Source organism: Entelurus aequoreus, linkage group LG02 (assembly GCF_033978785.1).
Source record: "Entelurus aequoreus isolate RoL-2023_Sb linkage group LG02, RoL_Eaeq_v1.1, whole genome shotgun sequence".
Taxonomy (NCBI): Eukaryota; Metazoa; Chordata; class Actinopteri; order Syngnathiformes; family Syngnathidae; genus Entelurus; species Entelurus aequoreus.
In genome coordinates, this window is record NC_084732.1 from 49,772,188 (window position 1) to 49,788,811 (window position 16,624).

Sequence of the window (16,624 nt, forward strand, 5' to 3'; positions counted from 1 at the left end):
TTCCTATTTTCAACAGTCCGCTCATTTGAGCAGGAAAACGCTGAACACCAACCCGGCATCTTTGTTTTCTACCTGTCAACTGTCAGTTTAGGCTGCTCGCCGGCTCCTCATCACCACTTGAAGATGGCGGCCAAATTGCTCGCGTCACAGCAGCCAATGCTGCGTCTACTTATAAGATGTCTGTGGTTATAACGTCATTGCAAACACGGCAATTTGTTGCGTCCACTGCAGTTCGCTACCTTATTCATACTTTTTTTAAGCAGAGTTGCATGAGGTACCTACTGTTGCGTAGACAGCTCTTCCTCCCAGGGATTTTAAAGCTGCTGTCCACTCCCAAGTTCTTGTGATGGCAAATAAGCTGGAGTTAAATTGATCGCCAGGCAGTAGTTGGTATTTTGTGGTTTATTGTCAAAGCTTTGGAGACAAACGTGAGACCCAATCCAGTACACCAGCGTTTCCTAGCTCAGCCTAGATCGGTCTCCTCAAACCCCGGAACTCCTGTGTACTTCCCTTTGTCCCTCGCTCCCACCCTCCTTTGTTTAGACTACACCGAGTTATCTCTACTCTCTGCATTCCAAAGCTAGAAGGCTGACACCTTACTTTGCAGACTAGAAAGAAGGAAGAATACTAGCTGTTTTGTAATATGACTATGGAAGGAAAGAAGTAACACTTAAATATGGATATATGGAAAAGATCTGGTTCCAACACTACACATAACGTTACGTTAGTCAATGTATCACACATAGTAACGTAACGTTAGATGGCGGTCAGCAGCACCGCGTATTTTAGCCACCTACAAAAAGATAAACATAGTCAAATAAAGGTCAGTTAAAATGTATACTATATCAAGAATATGTGTACATATTGCATAGGGCCCTGACATCTAAAAAGTACAACTCTGTTCATTGTTATGTTCATGTATTTGTTATGTTTTTCATGTGTACGCACACATAAACACACATACAGTATGAGATGAGATCAATGAGATAAGGTAAGAACAGGATAGAAACTGCTGTGGAACTAGTTACAATGCAATATGCCATGGAAATACAATGTTAACACTTTTGTGCAAATAAGTACAGTTGCACTTGTTTTTTCAAATGTGTTTATTCTGTAAAATAATGAGTTAAATGTTTAAAATGACTGGTTAATAGTGCTATTATGAAGTGCAATGTCAGCACTATTTTTTTTCCTGCAATTTCAAACGTACTTGTTTTAATAAATAAATACAGCGTTTTAAAAGCATACACAATCTGTGTAAATATATTAGTCTGTGGTTAAAATGACTTGAAAGGACTCGAAACTCAAAATGCAGGACTTGGGACTTGACTTGAGACTTTCCAGTCTTGATTTTGGACTTGACTCGGGACTTGCCTGTCTTGACTCGGGACTTGACTCTAGACTTGAGAGCAAAGACTTGATACTTACTTGTGACTTGTAAAACAATGACTTGGCCCCACCTCTGGCGAGTGGTATACATCATAGAGTAATTTAGAGTAATCTAGTTGCACAGGGGCATAGAACACACACCAGTGTGTAAGTGCAATCACCAGTTAGATCCCTGTTCTTATGTATTTCGTTGTTTTATATTTATTTCACAACTTAAGTGAGAAAGATGCTGTGGAATAGCTAGTGTTGCATTGTGTAGCGAACACTGTCTATTAACAAATAGGTTCAGCTTACTTTGTACAGTATGTTTCATATAATTTTACATCTGGCTATTCAGATGTTGTACACTGCTGGTTCTTCTCACCTTTTCCTGTGTGTATATATTACGTGGGTCACGGCCTGCATTATAGAAGCAAGTACTCGGCGGGATATAATGTTTACAACCCTTCTGAAAGTTAGCGCCTTCTAGGCAGCTGCATAAAGGTTACAAACAGTCACTTTAACTAAGCCAATAGGGCTCAGGTTGCTCCAGTTGGTCAGGTCTAAGTTTAGTGTTCAAAGTTATCTGCCCAAGGAATGAGGTCAGCTGTCTACCTAAATATATTAATTGAAGAGGTTGTTGAATCAATGGATTATTTTTTTCCTGATGGCACGGGTATATTCCAAGATGACAATGTCAAGATACATGAGACACTTTATTTTCACCACAGGGTCCAAACCTGAACTAAGACTTTGTGCAGTGGTTCGATCATTACGATATAAGTCATTGATACCATATCTCGTAGTAAAATGTATACAACTCTGGACAAAAGTAAATTTTGTGACATTTAAGGAGATGCTAAAGCGACCGAAATATTAGCGTTTGAGGCCTTTTTTTTTTTGCCCGGCAGCGTATGCCTCTCATCCCTTAAGTTCTACAATCCCCATTTAATAGTTTTATATCCATCATTATGTACAGTCAAAATCATTCTAAAATGTTTTTTCATCGTTGTTCCTGTCAGACTTCCTGTTAAGTAAACATGAGTAGGTAATACTTTCCACTGATAAGAACTGTTATTTGACTCGCACCTCACAATCCATCCAGAAAAACAAAACACTTAAGCATGTTCATAAGATAATTTGCTGACCATAAGTAAACTTGGCTGGTAAAATACCTCGACCAGCTCCCATAAGAAAATGAGACAAACCAATTGACATTCAGTACACAGCGGATCACATCTGTGTGCTCTTAATGTGAGCTAAAGGGGCCTGCATCCTCCTTAATTAGCTCACTTAAGTGACAACGACACAGCATAATGCCTTATTGGATGTTAGCACGGTGTGCTGCTGTGTGGAGATGTCTCTGACCTGGACCTTGTCTCCCCTAATGAGAATTTAAACAAAGACATGTGTGTTCTCGTTTTTGTTTATTTTCCCCTTTTCTCTTTTGAATGGAGGTGTCTAGTCACATACAGGTCTTAGCAAGAAAGAAAGTTCGAGAAATCCAAGCTGCCATTAAGGTACGTCTGGCTTTGCCCAGTTGCAGGGGGCTTTTCATTGCCATGGTTACAGGCTCTTCCTTTGTTTTCTTCCCCTCCCCTACCCTGCAGGTGTCTAGTCACATTCAGGTTCTTGCCAGAAGAAAATCTCGAGAGTTTCATTCCAAGCTAAAGGTATGCGCTTTTCTGCTTTTGGGCTTGTTGTTACTGTGTCTCACTTAACTTCCTGTTGCTACGGGGGAATGTGTTGCCTGTAACACTTTTTAACTAGTGTTGACATAGTCCAATTTTTCTTCATACTTCCTTCATTTATTCGTGATTATTATCATTGTAATTGTTATTTTTTTCATTTCATGATAAAACCAATAAATATACTGTAGGTGGTTATTAGGGATGTCAATCTTACAAGAACTCTTAGATTAGATTAGTTTTGATTCCAATTTTTGGGTTGATGATTCGATTTAAAATCAATTCTCATTTCAAACCAAATCTTGCAATATGTTATTTGGTATAAAAATTGTAATAAAACATTTTCAAAACAGGTTTCAAAAGCTCTTCTTGGCTGCCGACGTATGACAAATATACACAGCAAGTAAGCACATGGATGGCCTAAAAACTTATTTTCAAAACAATTGATAAAAAAACAACAACATTTAATTTGGAATTTGGAATGAATAAGAATCGCGATTTGGATGTGAATTGATTTCTTTTGAACACCCCTAGTGGTTATCATAACACATTCAAATCAGTTATTTATGTATACTTAAGTATCCATTAAGCTATTTTAAAAACATTTTTTTTTCCAAATGAATCTAGATAGAATAACAACATCTCAAAAAATATTCCTTGTTCATAAATTAAATTAGTATATACAAATTTTGGAGAATATAAACTTAGATAAATCAATCAGATAGTCACCATAGTTTGCTTATAATAATCCATCCATCCATTTTCTACCGCTTGTCCAGTTCGGGGTCGCGGGGGTGCTGGAGCATATCTCAGCTGCATTTGGGCGGAAGGCTGGGCTTATAATAATGATGATGATAATTAGCGGTGGGGGAAATAATCACATCTTAGACGTATCGCAATTCGAACACGGACGATTATAGAATCGATTAGTAAACGTCAATTTTTGATTTATTCATTGTAAATAAAGTAATGCAGACAGTTCTAAGATTTGGCTGACTGCAGTCAGCCACTTCACCGAGAGATCCGACCAGGTCCTTTACTATCGGGCACTTATGGTCCAGTTTTGCACACATTTACAATAATTTAATAAATGTTGGAATTCATTTAACTTTTTCTTATTCAATATAAATTGTTTTTTTAAAAGCTTATTTAGTGAAATGAAAAGAAATGTAAAACTGCATCAATACATACATAAATTAAAGCTGAATGAATCAATACTACATTTTTCATCGAATCGTAGCTCCTGAATCACAATCGTAATCGAATCGTGAGGTGCCCAAAGATTCCCACCTCTAATGATAATAATACCAATAATAATTGTTTTTATTGCAATTATTACTATTATATAATTAATATATAATGTGCAACTAATGGTAATTAGGGGGGTTATTTATGTTGTTCAGATATTTACTATAAATGGATAAAGACCACATTAATGATCCTACCAAACTCTGAAGTATTTATTTTTTTAAATCACACAAATCCCCAATGGGAACATGATGTTTCTATGAGAGGAAACCATATATGATACAGCCCAGGACCAAACATGTGGACAATGCTAAATATGTTGCTGATATTGCCTTACCAAACCAAATAGACCCTGTGTATTGGCGCTAATGAAGTGTGTTAAAGTGGGGTAGAATGCTGGCATTGGCTGAGGGCTCTAGCGCTGAGAAAGTTGGTCACTGAAAGAGCATGACAGAGCAAGGGATCTAAAAAAAATAAGCAAATTAAAATATAAAATTTTTCCTCTGACAGTGGAAGAGCCAAATTGTTTCGTAGTTCAAAATGGCTGTGAAGCTGGCCAAACTCTGCTTTCTTGTCCTGTTACAGCTCTTTATCAACAATGCTCTCCCAGTGCTGTGGTTTAAGTTAAAGTTAAAGTACCAATGACACACTAAGTGTGGTGAAATGTGTCCTCTGCATTTGACTCATCCCCTTGTTCACCCCATGGGAGGTGAAGGGAGCAGTGAGCAGCAGCGGTGGCCGCGCCCTGGGATAATCAACTTGCAGTTGCTTTCTTCCTTTTAGTCTACCAAGGATCCACAGATGTTTGGTTATTGGTGACCAGATATCTGAGACATTGGTGGAAACAAAAAACCTCTAGGGCACTAATGATGGAGGGCATATGAAAATGGAAATCTCTATATGAAAGAAGAGTTTAAGTAAATGAAATTAAACATTATTAAGTTTCCCCCCTTTGGTGGTACAACTACTAGTTTTGACTTTCACACTTTGTTTAACTCTTAGTATTCTATATTCAATAATGACTCCCCATTAATTTGTGGTGTGTTTGTCAATTTGTCTATGTGGAGAGTGAGACAGCCACATGAATGCCTGCTCTTTCAGAGGCACAGGCAGCTCTGTGAGGAAAAACAGACGGCTTTTGTATGAGTCCCTGTCTTTTTTCATTTAAAGCAAATTAGACTCCAGTGGCAAATAGATGTGCAAGTGTGCCCATCCTTTTTTGTGTGGCAAGGGGAATGGGGGAGGTCATCAATGGAAACCTGCTGTTTCTACTCATGCCTGTGGCATTTCAGTAAAAATAACCAGTATTTTGTTATGTGCACGGCCATATTCCCAAACTAAATGTATTTACAAGACTGGCACCCAATAAAGCATATTCTTCCACCAAAGGTTAAATGTTTGCCAAAACCAATAAATTAATAGCTATCTAGGAATTTACTGGTAATAGCTAAAAGGAATATGAATAGTTTTTCCAGATTCTGAAATCCTTTTGGATCCAAACATTGCAATCTCCCCTAACATGATATGCTCAGTAATACTTTCATATTTCATTTGAATATACATCCCGATTTTCCCATTCGGATTGATACATTAACCATCAATCTGTCCATAATCTGGATAAAACTTTACATTATAGTATATTGATGAAACACATTTTATTAATAATAATTAAGAAATGACTTTGTAATGTGTGGAATATAACTGGATTTAACAAAAACAACCCAAATAAAGACCTATCCGCACAAAATACAATCTAAATTGTAGCCCAGAAGGGGACTAAACAAACATTAGATGCTCAAACAATTGAAACTACAAAGGAATTTTACGGCCCCACTAAAAAGAAAAAATAAATAATACTATGGGAATAAAGTCATAAAATAAAATAATGTAATTTCCATATTGGCAAACTAAAGTTGCAGTACGACAAGCATTAACAAATGCCTGCTGGGTTAAATGTGTGTGTCTATTCCTGAGAAAAAATACGGCACACACTGAAATCACCTCTTTTGCTGACATTGTTCAATGTTTAACATTCTCACCAGGGCTGTCAAGTGATTAATTTTATCAATCAGATTAATCACTCTCTAAACCTGTATCATGGTTAATCACGGGTTATTATTTGTTGGCATAAATACAATTTGCTGAAGAAATACCTCAATATTTGGGTACAAATGTAATTTAGTAGATCAGAATGTCATACAGGAACATTTTTTAAATGATTTACTGCTCAAAACTTGGTGAAATAAGTATAGTAAAAAATGAAGTGCACATTTTGAAAGTCTTTGTAGTTTGCAACATTCTTGCAAACAAGATACAGTTACTAATCGAAAATGTAGTAAACACTCAAACAACTTAACATAGTGCACCATTTGACCGTCAGTCTACCCCAGGGCAGCTGTGGCTACAAATGTAGCTTACCACCACCAGGTGTGAATGAATGATGGGTTCCCACTTCTCTGTGAGCGCTTTGAGTATCTATTAATACAAAAGCGCAATATAAAATCTAATCCATTATTATTACCATTTACTCCTTTTTAGTTTAAACATTTGTTGAAACAAACAGGTTTGTTTACCTTTTTCAGATGACAATGCTGATCTCTTTTTTTGGTACAATGTACCCCAGCTCGTTATGATTACTTACAGATGTCCAACGTTCTCCAAGAAGCAAAATACATTCACATTCAGCCCTTATTTGCATCTTTATGCAATGTTAGCTGTCCTGCGTGTGGTGGTTGTCTGTTTGGCGAAGGCATATGTTTAACTTAGCTGTGGTACTTTTGTTGACAACATTGAATCAGTAAATTTTGTCATCGTAGCGTTCTCCTCTGCTTGTTGTGAATGTAGCTAGCATTCATGCTAGCATGTAGCTATTGGCGCAGCAGCAGTAGCAGCCGTCACTGCTCGCTGAGGACGATGACTGCGGCTTGCTTTCACCTCAGAGTCTCCAAGACGCAAAAAAGTCTCCAATATCCCCGGAAAGAGTTATTAGACTTGTCGCTAGTAGCTGTTTAAAAATAAGTCGCCAAGAGGATTGACAACACTGTCGGCGCCATCCTCGAGTACGTGTTTTGCTTTAAGATTGTATTTTAAACTTGATGTGCGCCGATGATAAAAACATTTGTCGCTGCAATACCAACACGTTACCTTAGTTTTATCCAAACTTCTGTTTTGAAGCGAAATTGGCCGCCTCTCATCCTGGGTTAAGCATCAACCTGGAAGTGATTAATCATCATTCATATTTGATAACGTGTTAAGGTTGACAGCCCTAATTCTAACATAACACAATTTTAATTATACAAAATGAATCATTTATTTCTACAGTAGGATGCTGAATAGATTCTGAGTGTACAATTTTTTGTGGCAAAAATATAGTGTTTTTCCTGCAGTATAAGTTTGTTACCTATATTTTTTCAGAGTTCTATCTTTTTAAGACTCCTTGAAATAAAACATTCCCCATGGGGGAGGTAACTAATGTATTAAGAGCAGTAACACTCAGGGTATTTTACAGTTTAAAAATCTCTTCACAGTTTACTGTACAAAATGTACAATTTAACCTTGTTTGTTTGCTTGCATTTAGGTCACAAGTATGGTGAGTATTGACCTTCCATCTTATTTTCTACTTTTTCCCCAGCATTGCTTTCACATTGCCAGTTTCGCACTTGTGCTTCTTCCATAGTGACACAATAGTTGTTTGCAAAAGTAATTTTCCAATGTGCGTGCGTGTGCGCATGTGTGTACGCATGTATGTGTGTGTGTGTGTGTGCATGCGTGCGTGTGCGTACATGAGTGTGTGTTGTCCTGCTGTTATCGCAATATATGTGTGTCCGCCAGCATCTTTTGCCAGCATGCTTATCCTTAGCTTCTACCATCAGTGTTTCTGTGTATGCAGAATTTACAGTTTAGGAGTTTAAAGGCCTACTGAAATGATTTTTTTTATTTAAACAGGGATAGCAGATCCATTCTATGTGTCATACTTGATCATTTCGCGATATTGCCATATTTTTGCTGAAAGGATTTAGTAGAGAACATCGACGATAAAGTTCGCAACTTTTGGTCGCTGATAAAAAAAAGCCTTGCCTGTACCGGAAGTAGCGTGACGTCGCAGGTTGAAGGGCTCCTCACATTTCCCCATTGTTTACACCAGCAGCGAGAGCGATTCGGACCGAGAAAGCGACGATTACCCCATTAATTTGAGCGAGGATGAAAGATTTGTGGATGAGGTACGTGAGAGTGAAGGACTAGAGTGCAGTGCAGGACAAATCTTTTTTCGCTCTGACCGTAACTTAGGTAAAAGGGCTCATTGGATTCAACACTTTCTCCTTTTTCTATTGTGGATCACGGATTTGTATTTTAAACCACCTCGGATACTATATCCTCTTGAAAATGAGAGTCGAGAACGCGAAATGGACATTCACAGTGACTTTTATATCCACGACAATACATCGGTGAAGGGCTTTAGCTACGGAGCTAACGTGATAGCATCGTGCTTAAATGAAGATAGAAACAAAAGAAATAAACCCCTGACTGGAAGGATAGACAGAAGATCAACAATACTACTATCAGGAGACACCGAACCAAACACTGGACCTGTAACCTCACGGTTAATGCTGTGCCGCCTGTCGAAGCCTAGCAATGCTGTTGCTAACGACGCCATTGAAGCTAACTTAGCTACGGGACCTCGTCAGAGCTATGATAAAAACAATAGCGCTCCACCTACGCCAGCCCTCATCTGCTCATCAACACCCGTGCTCACCTGCGTTCCAGCGATCGACGGCGCAACGAAGGACTTCACCCGATCATCGATGCGGTCGGCGGCTAGCGTCGGATAGCGCGTCTGCTATCCAACTCAAAGTCCTCCTGGTTGTGTTGCTGCAGCCAGCTGCTAATACACCGATCCCACCTGCAACTTTCTTCTTTGCAGTCTTCATTGTTCATTAAACAAATTGCAAAAGATTCACCAACACAGATGCCCAGAATACTGTGGAATTTTGCGATGAAAACAAAGCTGTTTGTATTGAGATACAATGTGTCCGAATACTTCGGTTTCAACCATTGACGTCACGCGCATACGTCATCATACATAGACGTTTTCAACCGGAAGCTCCCCGGGAAATTTAAAATTGCACTTTATAAGTTAACCCGGCCGTATTGGCATGTGTTGCAATGTTAAGATTTCATCATTGATATATAAACTATCAGACTGCGTGGTCGGTAGTAGTGGGTTTCAGTAGGCCTTTAACTTTAAATCATTTCTCAATGCACATTTCAATAAAGCCACGTCCACACTATATATACACTGCTTCGGGCTGTCTTTGAGATTGAGTGCTCTGGTATGCACATCAACACTGCAATTTTAATTACATCTTGTCCGGGGTTTAGAGATTCTCACCTAAGTGGAATTTGTGTCCTTCAATTTTACTCAACAGGTTATGTGCAATGTTTAGAATGTTTTTGACATGCAGATTTTTATAGCATTTATAGAAGTGCTGCTGCCGAATGAGTTTTTCAACAAGTCAACAAGCACTCTTTTAAAAAATAACACCTTGAAAAGCCGCACTGTTGCATCTTCTATTAACCTGCTTGCTGTTGTGAGCGTGGCCACTAGTGCTTTTAATGTGTTTATTGGATTCTAGTTGTTGCTTCCTATGCACTACCCCCCACCCCCCTTTCCCCATTCAGTGCGAGCCCTAAGCCTTTTTGTGACTGCTGTTAAAGGACCAAGCCGTGAAGGACAAAGCCCTCCAGAGCATGGCCTCCATGTCGTCAGCTCAGATCGTCTCTGCCACGGCTATTCACAACAAGCTAGGCCTGCCAGGCATCCCTCATCCAGCCTTCCCTGGAGCAGGGGTAAGGGCTTTGCACCCCGGCACCCTGCTATTGATCCGTCCTGTTCAGCTTTACACAAGGCACCCGTGGGGCCCTCACCAGGGCCAAATCACATTACACACTGGGCTTTGCTCAACTGCCCCCATCAGATAAGCACATGATCAGAAGGAGTGGTTGTGGAGATAACCGCTTTCCCAGAATACAAAGCCAATTTCATCGAGCTACAAATGTGTCTCACAATTGGCTGTTCTTGTTGTCGTCTATTAATATCTTATTCACGATTATATCTTAATTCTTTAGATATGGCAGGGGATGATATCAACAAGTCAGCCAGGATCCTCACACGAGTAAGTGCTACTTTCACTAAATGCTAAGTTAAAAGAAAGTCTATGGTAATAGTTATTATTAAAAGTTCTGAACATGTTTTCATAGGTTTGCTATTCTCTCTTGCAGCATCAAACCTTTCACCCAGCAATCCTATCCCATGCCGCCTGCAGTCACAAATGCTATTTCAAGTGAGGACTAACTAACAAAACACACTTCAATAAATAGATGGTCACTCATGACATCAAGGTCAATCATGCATTTACTCTGGGGCTAGGTGCCCATAGTATAAGTGATTTTAGTTTTTTGGATTTGGAGCAACTCATCTTAGCTCAGCAACTAAGATGTCGTACGGAAAATCTGTCTGCTCAAGTCACAATTGTATTTGGAATTATTTGTTTTTTAATAGCACTAGAAAATTATGTTTACATCAATTCTGATACATTTTAGCACATTGTATTCCATGATACATTAGTTAATGAAATAATCTTTACACTGTTTACTATTTATCGCACTACAATTTTAATGCAGGCCAACAATTATGAAGATCTTTACACTGTTTACTATTTATCGCACTACAATTTTAATGCATGCCAACAATTATGAAGATGTCAAGTGTTTTGATTCCCCAAACATGCTTGTAAAGAAAAATATATAATGACAAATTTCCCTTGAATATTGAGTTATTACTTGTCTTAAAATAATCACATACTTTAGTAATAAAAAAAAGTATTTATTAACAAATAACTTTTGCATATGTTATATAAATAATTATTCTATTAAAGTGAAGTACAATTAATTTAATATTGTTATATATCGTATCTCAGCATTTTAAAATTGTCAACTCCGTGGTTGTGGTTGACTTGCAGGCTATCAGCCCACGGACACTCCCGCTCCGACAGCACCGGCATGGCAGGGTCGCTCTGTCGGTACCACCAAACTGCGACTAGTAGAGTTTGCTGCATTCCTGGAGCAAAAGAGAGACCCAGACTCGGTAAGATGAGCGCTGATTGATTAGAAAGTATTAAGTATCTGACATTGTGTTCACTCCCTATTCTTTATACAGTATAACACTGTCCCTTTCTTTGTAAATATACAGTACTGTGACTTTTTTCCAGGAAGTCAGCTGAGGTGACTAAAACATGATAAGAGGAATAAGGAGACATTGCGTGGAAATAATACACTGTTGCGCTTGTAACGGGAAAACAAGACAACTTGAAGTATCTTTTGACACGCAAAAACGTGCGTGCTGTTTATTCCATCAAAGACGAGACTGAATGACTGCTTACATCAAAGAGACTCAAAAAGGCGGTCACAACAAACCCCCACCTTTGGGTAAATCTGACGGTCACTTTAAAGGGGCCACACCAAATTACCGACTCTTAACTGCATACTGTATATGAATGCTAAACAAGAACAACATTGTTATGTGCACAATAGAACAATGACAGTGAATAATGACGACAAAGTCAAGTAAACAGGTGTGGTGAATTATGTCCTTAAAGCAACCGATACACACGTGCCCCCAGAATTCACCATCAGGGTGTCTGCACTGTCAAAGGTCCCGGGGGCCTGCGTTGAAGGATGCAAAACATTATCATGGGGCCCAGGTAGAGCGGGCGGCCGACCCCGGCGCGGGGGTACTGCCGTGGTAACCGGCTGACTAAGATCCAAGTGGGCTGCTTTAAGCCGGTCCACAGTGATTCTTTCAGACCGACCCCCGATATCCAATAGGAAAATGCTTGTCTCCGCCCTCCAGGACGCAAAATGGCCCATTGAAAGGAGGTTGAAGGGAGCCGCAGTGGGCGTCGTGGCCAAAACAAATGCCGCTCTTCGTAAAGAAGTGGGAACATGAGATGGCGTAAGGCCGTGTTGGGAAGTAGGGAAGGGGTAAAAACCCATCGAGGAGAGCAGCTCGCTGCTCACCGGCGGACCAAGGTGCCGTAGTGCTAGGAATAAAGTCACCTGGCCCTCGCAAAGGCTGGCCATACACCAACTCTGCCGGGAAAAACTGCAGGTGTTCCTTGGGGGCAGTCCGAAGCCCCAGCATCACCCAAGGGAGTTTGTGTACCCAAGCGCTGTCTTTTAGGGATGCCCTGAGCGCTGCTTCATGGATCGGTGAAACCGCTCACACATACCATTGGCCTGTGGGTGGTACGCCGTTGTGTGGTGGAGTTTCACTCCAAAGCTCTCCACCGCAGCAGCCCAGAGCTCACAAGTGAACTTGGAGCCCCAGTCGGATTATATGCCTGACGGGGTACCGAAACGGGCAACCCACGTCCCAATGAACGCACGCGCCACCTCTGCGGAGGTGGCTGACGTTAGAGGTACTGCCTCCGGCCAAGCGGGTGGTCCTGTCGACCATCGTGAGGAAGTATGTGCAGCTGCATAAAGATGGGAGAGGCCTGACCAGGTCCACGTTGACATGGTCAAAACAGCGCTCCGGAACTGTAAACGGTGCCAGTGGAGCCCATGTGTGGCAGTGCACTTTTGAGCGCTGGCAATCGTGAGGAAGTATGTGCAGCTGCATAAAGATGGGAGAGGCCCGACCAGGTCCACGTTGACATGGTCAAAACAGCGCTCCGGTGCCAGTGGAGCCTGTGTGTGGCAGTGCACTTTTGAGCGCTGGCATGCCACGCATGTGGCAGCCCAGTCCCTAACGTCCTTTGTCAGTCCACGCCAGACGAATTTTGAAGCTACCAGCCGCTGGGAAGGTTTCCTCCCAGGGTGGGAAAGGCCGTGGATCGAGTCGAACACCCGCCACCTCCAAATGGCAGGCACGAGGGGCCGTGGCCGACCCGTAGCGACGTCACAAAGGAGCATAACTCCTGTGTCCTCAAATGGAACCTCAGACAACCGTAAATGCGGATAGGGCTGCCATTGGCCTCTTCCATGGGGGGGCCATGGGACTCAGACAGCATGTCCAACCTTGATGCTGGCAGGACGCTCCTCTGCGCGCCCGTGTCACACAGGAAACGTCGTCCAGAGAGGGTGGGTACTGATGCTGCCAGTACTGCCAGTACTGCCGACGCTCATGCCCACTGCTGAGCGCCGGCCCTGGCGTTTCCCGGCGCCGGTCCACTGAAACTGCACAGGGGACAGCACCGCCTGGTTTTGGTCCCGAACCTTGTATGGAAAAAACAAAGTCCAGAATCCGGTTGGCAGCTGGGGGGCGCAGCAGCAGCAGCAGTGAGAGTGGAGGAATCTGCCATTGGTCTTTCTGCCCTAGTCGGAAAGAATGTCGCCACATAGGTCGGTTGGGTAGCTAAAAAGAACTTGGCTGCTTCAGCAGAAAGCACCCCGCACCTGAGAAGGCAGGAGTCTCAGGAAAAGCTGCACGAAGAGGAATCCAGGCCTGTGCTCACCTAAGAGGTCTAGCATTTTGTCCATTAGTTCAGAGGGCTTGCAATCGCCAAGCCCCTGCAACGCAAAAAGGCGGCGAGCTCTCTCTGCGTCGGAATGTTCAAATGTCTTTAAGAGGTGAGCTTTAACGTAATATACTTTTTCCTCTTCGGTGGATGCGTGAGGACGCTAACCACCCTGGTCGCTGTAGGGAGGAAACAACATAATAAAACTTTGGGTCATCCTCGGTGATACCACGCAGGGCGAACTGTGCCTCGGCCTGGGCAAACCATGCAGTCGGCGGAAGATTCCCAGGACTCAGGCAGCTTCAGAGAAACCGCATTCTCCGTCATGGTCGATAATATTCACTGAATTCGTTCAGTGAAGCGTCACCAGTGTTGCGCTTGTAACGGGAAAACAAGACAGCTTGAAGTATCTTTTGACACACAAAAACGTGTGCGCCGTTTATTTCGTCAAAGACAAGATTGAATGACTGCTTACATCAAAGAGACTCAAAAAGGCGGTCACAACAAACCCCCACCTTTGAGTAAATCTCCTGACGGTCACTTAAAGGGGCCGCACCGAATTACTCACTCTTAACTGCATACTGTATATGAATGCTAAACAAGAACAACTTTGTTATGTGCACAATAGAACAATGACAGTGAATAATGACGACAAAGTCAAGTAAACAGGTGTGGTGAATTATATCCTTAAAGTAACCGCTACAACACGCTTTTAAATTAATCATCTGCATGCCCAAACATTTTTAATGTACTTATCTGACACACACTTTCAATTTTCTTCGGATATAGATTTGATTTATACTGTGCATTTTTCTTTTGCTTTTGGTACCACCCTACAGCCCTTTGTTTAATAGCATATTGAGGTTCCATGATTTGGTGCATTTGCAAAAAACAAAAATTGTGCAAAAAGGAAACTATAACCTGCTAATGTACAACAATTCATCTCAACAAAAGTGGAGAATTATAACCTTAGGGAAATGTTTTACTTAAAGTGGACCTGTTATGCAAAACCGACTTTTCTTACATATAGGGCTCGAAAGGGACGTGGAAACACAATGCATTGTAGTTCTTGCTCGCCTCTGAATAGTGTATTAAGACTCTGTCCTAAATTAGTTGTGTTCTTTTCTTTAACAAGTTGAAAACATTGCACAAACATGCGACATAATTACCTGCCACAATGGTTGTATGATCGCTTCAGGGGAAAAAAATGATTTGGTGAGCTTCATCTCATTTCCAGCATAGAAGCAAAGCCAAATAAATTAGGTTAGTGAGCTAATAAAGAGAAGATAAATAGCCTGTATAGCAGCTGTGATACGATCAAACATGGTCACATTTTCACATGAGTAAGTTTGCATCAAAGCATGTTTTATTCTGGTGCACACGCATTTAGTAGGCTGTTAGCGTTAGCTGCTAACTTAAGCTAGCTGCGGGTTACGAACAACATACATTTTTTGGAAAAAAAGCAATACCCCTATTCATAGATTAATAACTCAGAAGACTTTTAAAAAATCTCACATTAATCCACAGTGTATTTCAGACTTGAAATATAATTAGTTTGAAATGTTTTTTCCACGAGACAACACAGTGACAAGTCCTGTTGACTTACTATGAAAGGACGACAGTCTTGTCTGTCTAATGTAAAATTCCGAGGTTTTGCACACACCCAAAGTTGGTTTGTCCACGAGGCTTTACCGACTTTGCATTCTGAAATGTTTGGCCTGTATCAAAACTGACTCCGTTGACGACTGAGATACAGGACACGTTCGGCAGCTTTCTCAAATCTTGTTTTTTGGGCGTGCTCATATGGATCAAATCCACCAATTGTACTTATTTTTTAAGATGGCAAGCCTTTGGAACAGGATCCAGTTTGTTTCAGTACAGCCCTGAGATTTGTTGCTTTCGTACGATTCATTTTAATCCAGTTTGTTGCTCATTCTCACAACACCGTTGGTTGAGTACAGCCATGATAACTTTGTCCAGCAACAATGGCTACCCAGCCCCCACAAAGTATTGCAAAATCACGTGCTATTTCGAGCCTTTTTGGTACCTGTTTTTGTGTATTCAGAATCTGCATAAATCCCCAAAAATTGAAATCAAACCATGGAGGCATGGTGGAGATATTTATAAAACAATCTTGCCTTCCTTCATACTTCCTCCAAACGAGCGGTTTGGAATTTGCCCAATTTGTTCAGAATTTTTCAAAGTGTGACATCAGTGAATATCTCCATATATGGTACAGATTTTCCCTGAAGAGCTTTTCGCGACTCCGACGCTGTAGTCAATAAGCTCTTTATTTTTCTCTATCCTCTTGTTGTGGGGCACACTAACTCGTACATGCACATGCAATCTTCGCTGTAGCCAGTTCTAATAAGTAGCGTATAGTTCTAACTTGTATCTGTCAGATTCGTTGTGGAAGCGCTAAAAACTACAACATGGCTGACGGGGAGAATACGCTGTTGAAGTAGAGGCACGTAAAAAGGACTCCCCACAAAACGACGCATTCTGAAGAGAAAAATAATATGAGAGCAACATGGGCATCCTCAAACACATTTTTTAAAATGGCACTAAGAGGGATGAACCTCCCAATACTTCTACGATGGAAACGCAAATAATGACAACATGAAGGAAGTTGTTGAAAGCTTCAATAATTACTTTGTAAATATTAGACCAAAATCCATCCATCCATTTCCTACCGCTAGTCCCTCTCAGGGTCGCGGGGGGTGCTGTAGCTTATACCAGCTGCACTCGGGCGGAAGGTGTGGCACACCCTGGACAAATCGTCGCCTCGTCATAGGGCCAACA

At 41.2% G+C, this 16,624-nt stretch overlaps 1 protein-coding gene across 6 annotated transcripts in view; it reads left to right on the plus strand.

The window, feature by feature from the left end:
- Positions 1 to 16,624, plus strand: part of tead1b (TEA domain family member 1b) — a 183,298-nt gene that overhangs the window by 133,754 nt on the left and 32,920 nt on the right. For 2 of the 6 annotated variants that reach the window (XM_062028551.1, XM_062028560.1), the window contains exons 5-11: positions 2,826 to 2,888; positions 2,979 to 3,041; positions 7,882 to 7,893; positions 10,020 to 10,151; positions 10,431 to 10,477; positions 10,584 to 10,645; positions 11,324 to 11,448. In XM_062028551.1, the coding sequence (XP_061884535.1) occupies positions 2,826 to 2,888; positions 2,979 to 3,041; positions 7,882 to 7,893; positions 10,020 to 10,151; positions 10,431 to 10,477; positions 10,584 to 10,645; positions 11,324 to 11,448 (504 nt within the window). Of the gene's footprint in view, positions 1 to 2,825; positions 3,042 to 7,881; positions 7,894 to 10,019; positions 10,152 to 10,430; positions 10,478 to 10,583; positions 10,646 to 11,323; positions 11,449 to 16,624 lie in introns of all 6 variants that reach the window. The other 4 variants (XM_062028567.1, XM_062028576.1, XM_062028534.1 and 1 more) reach the window with 2 other exon arrangements.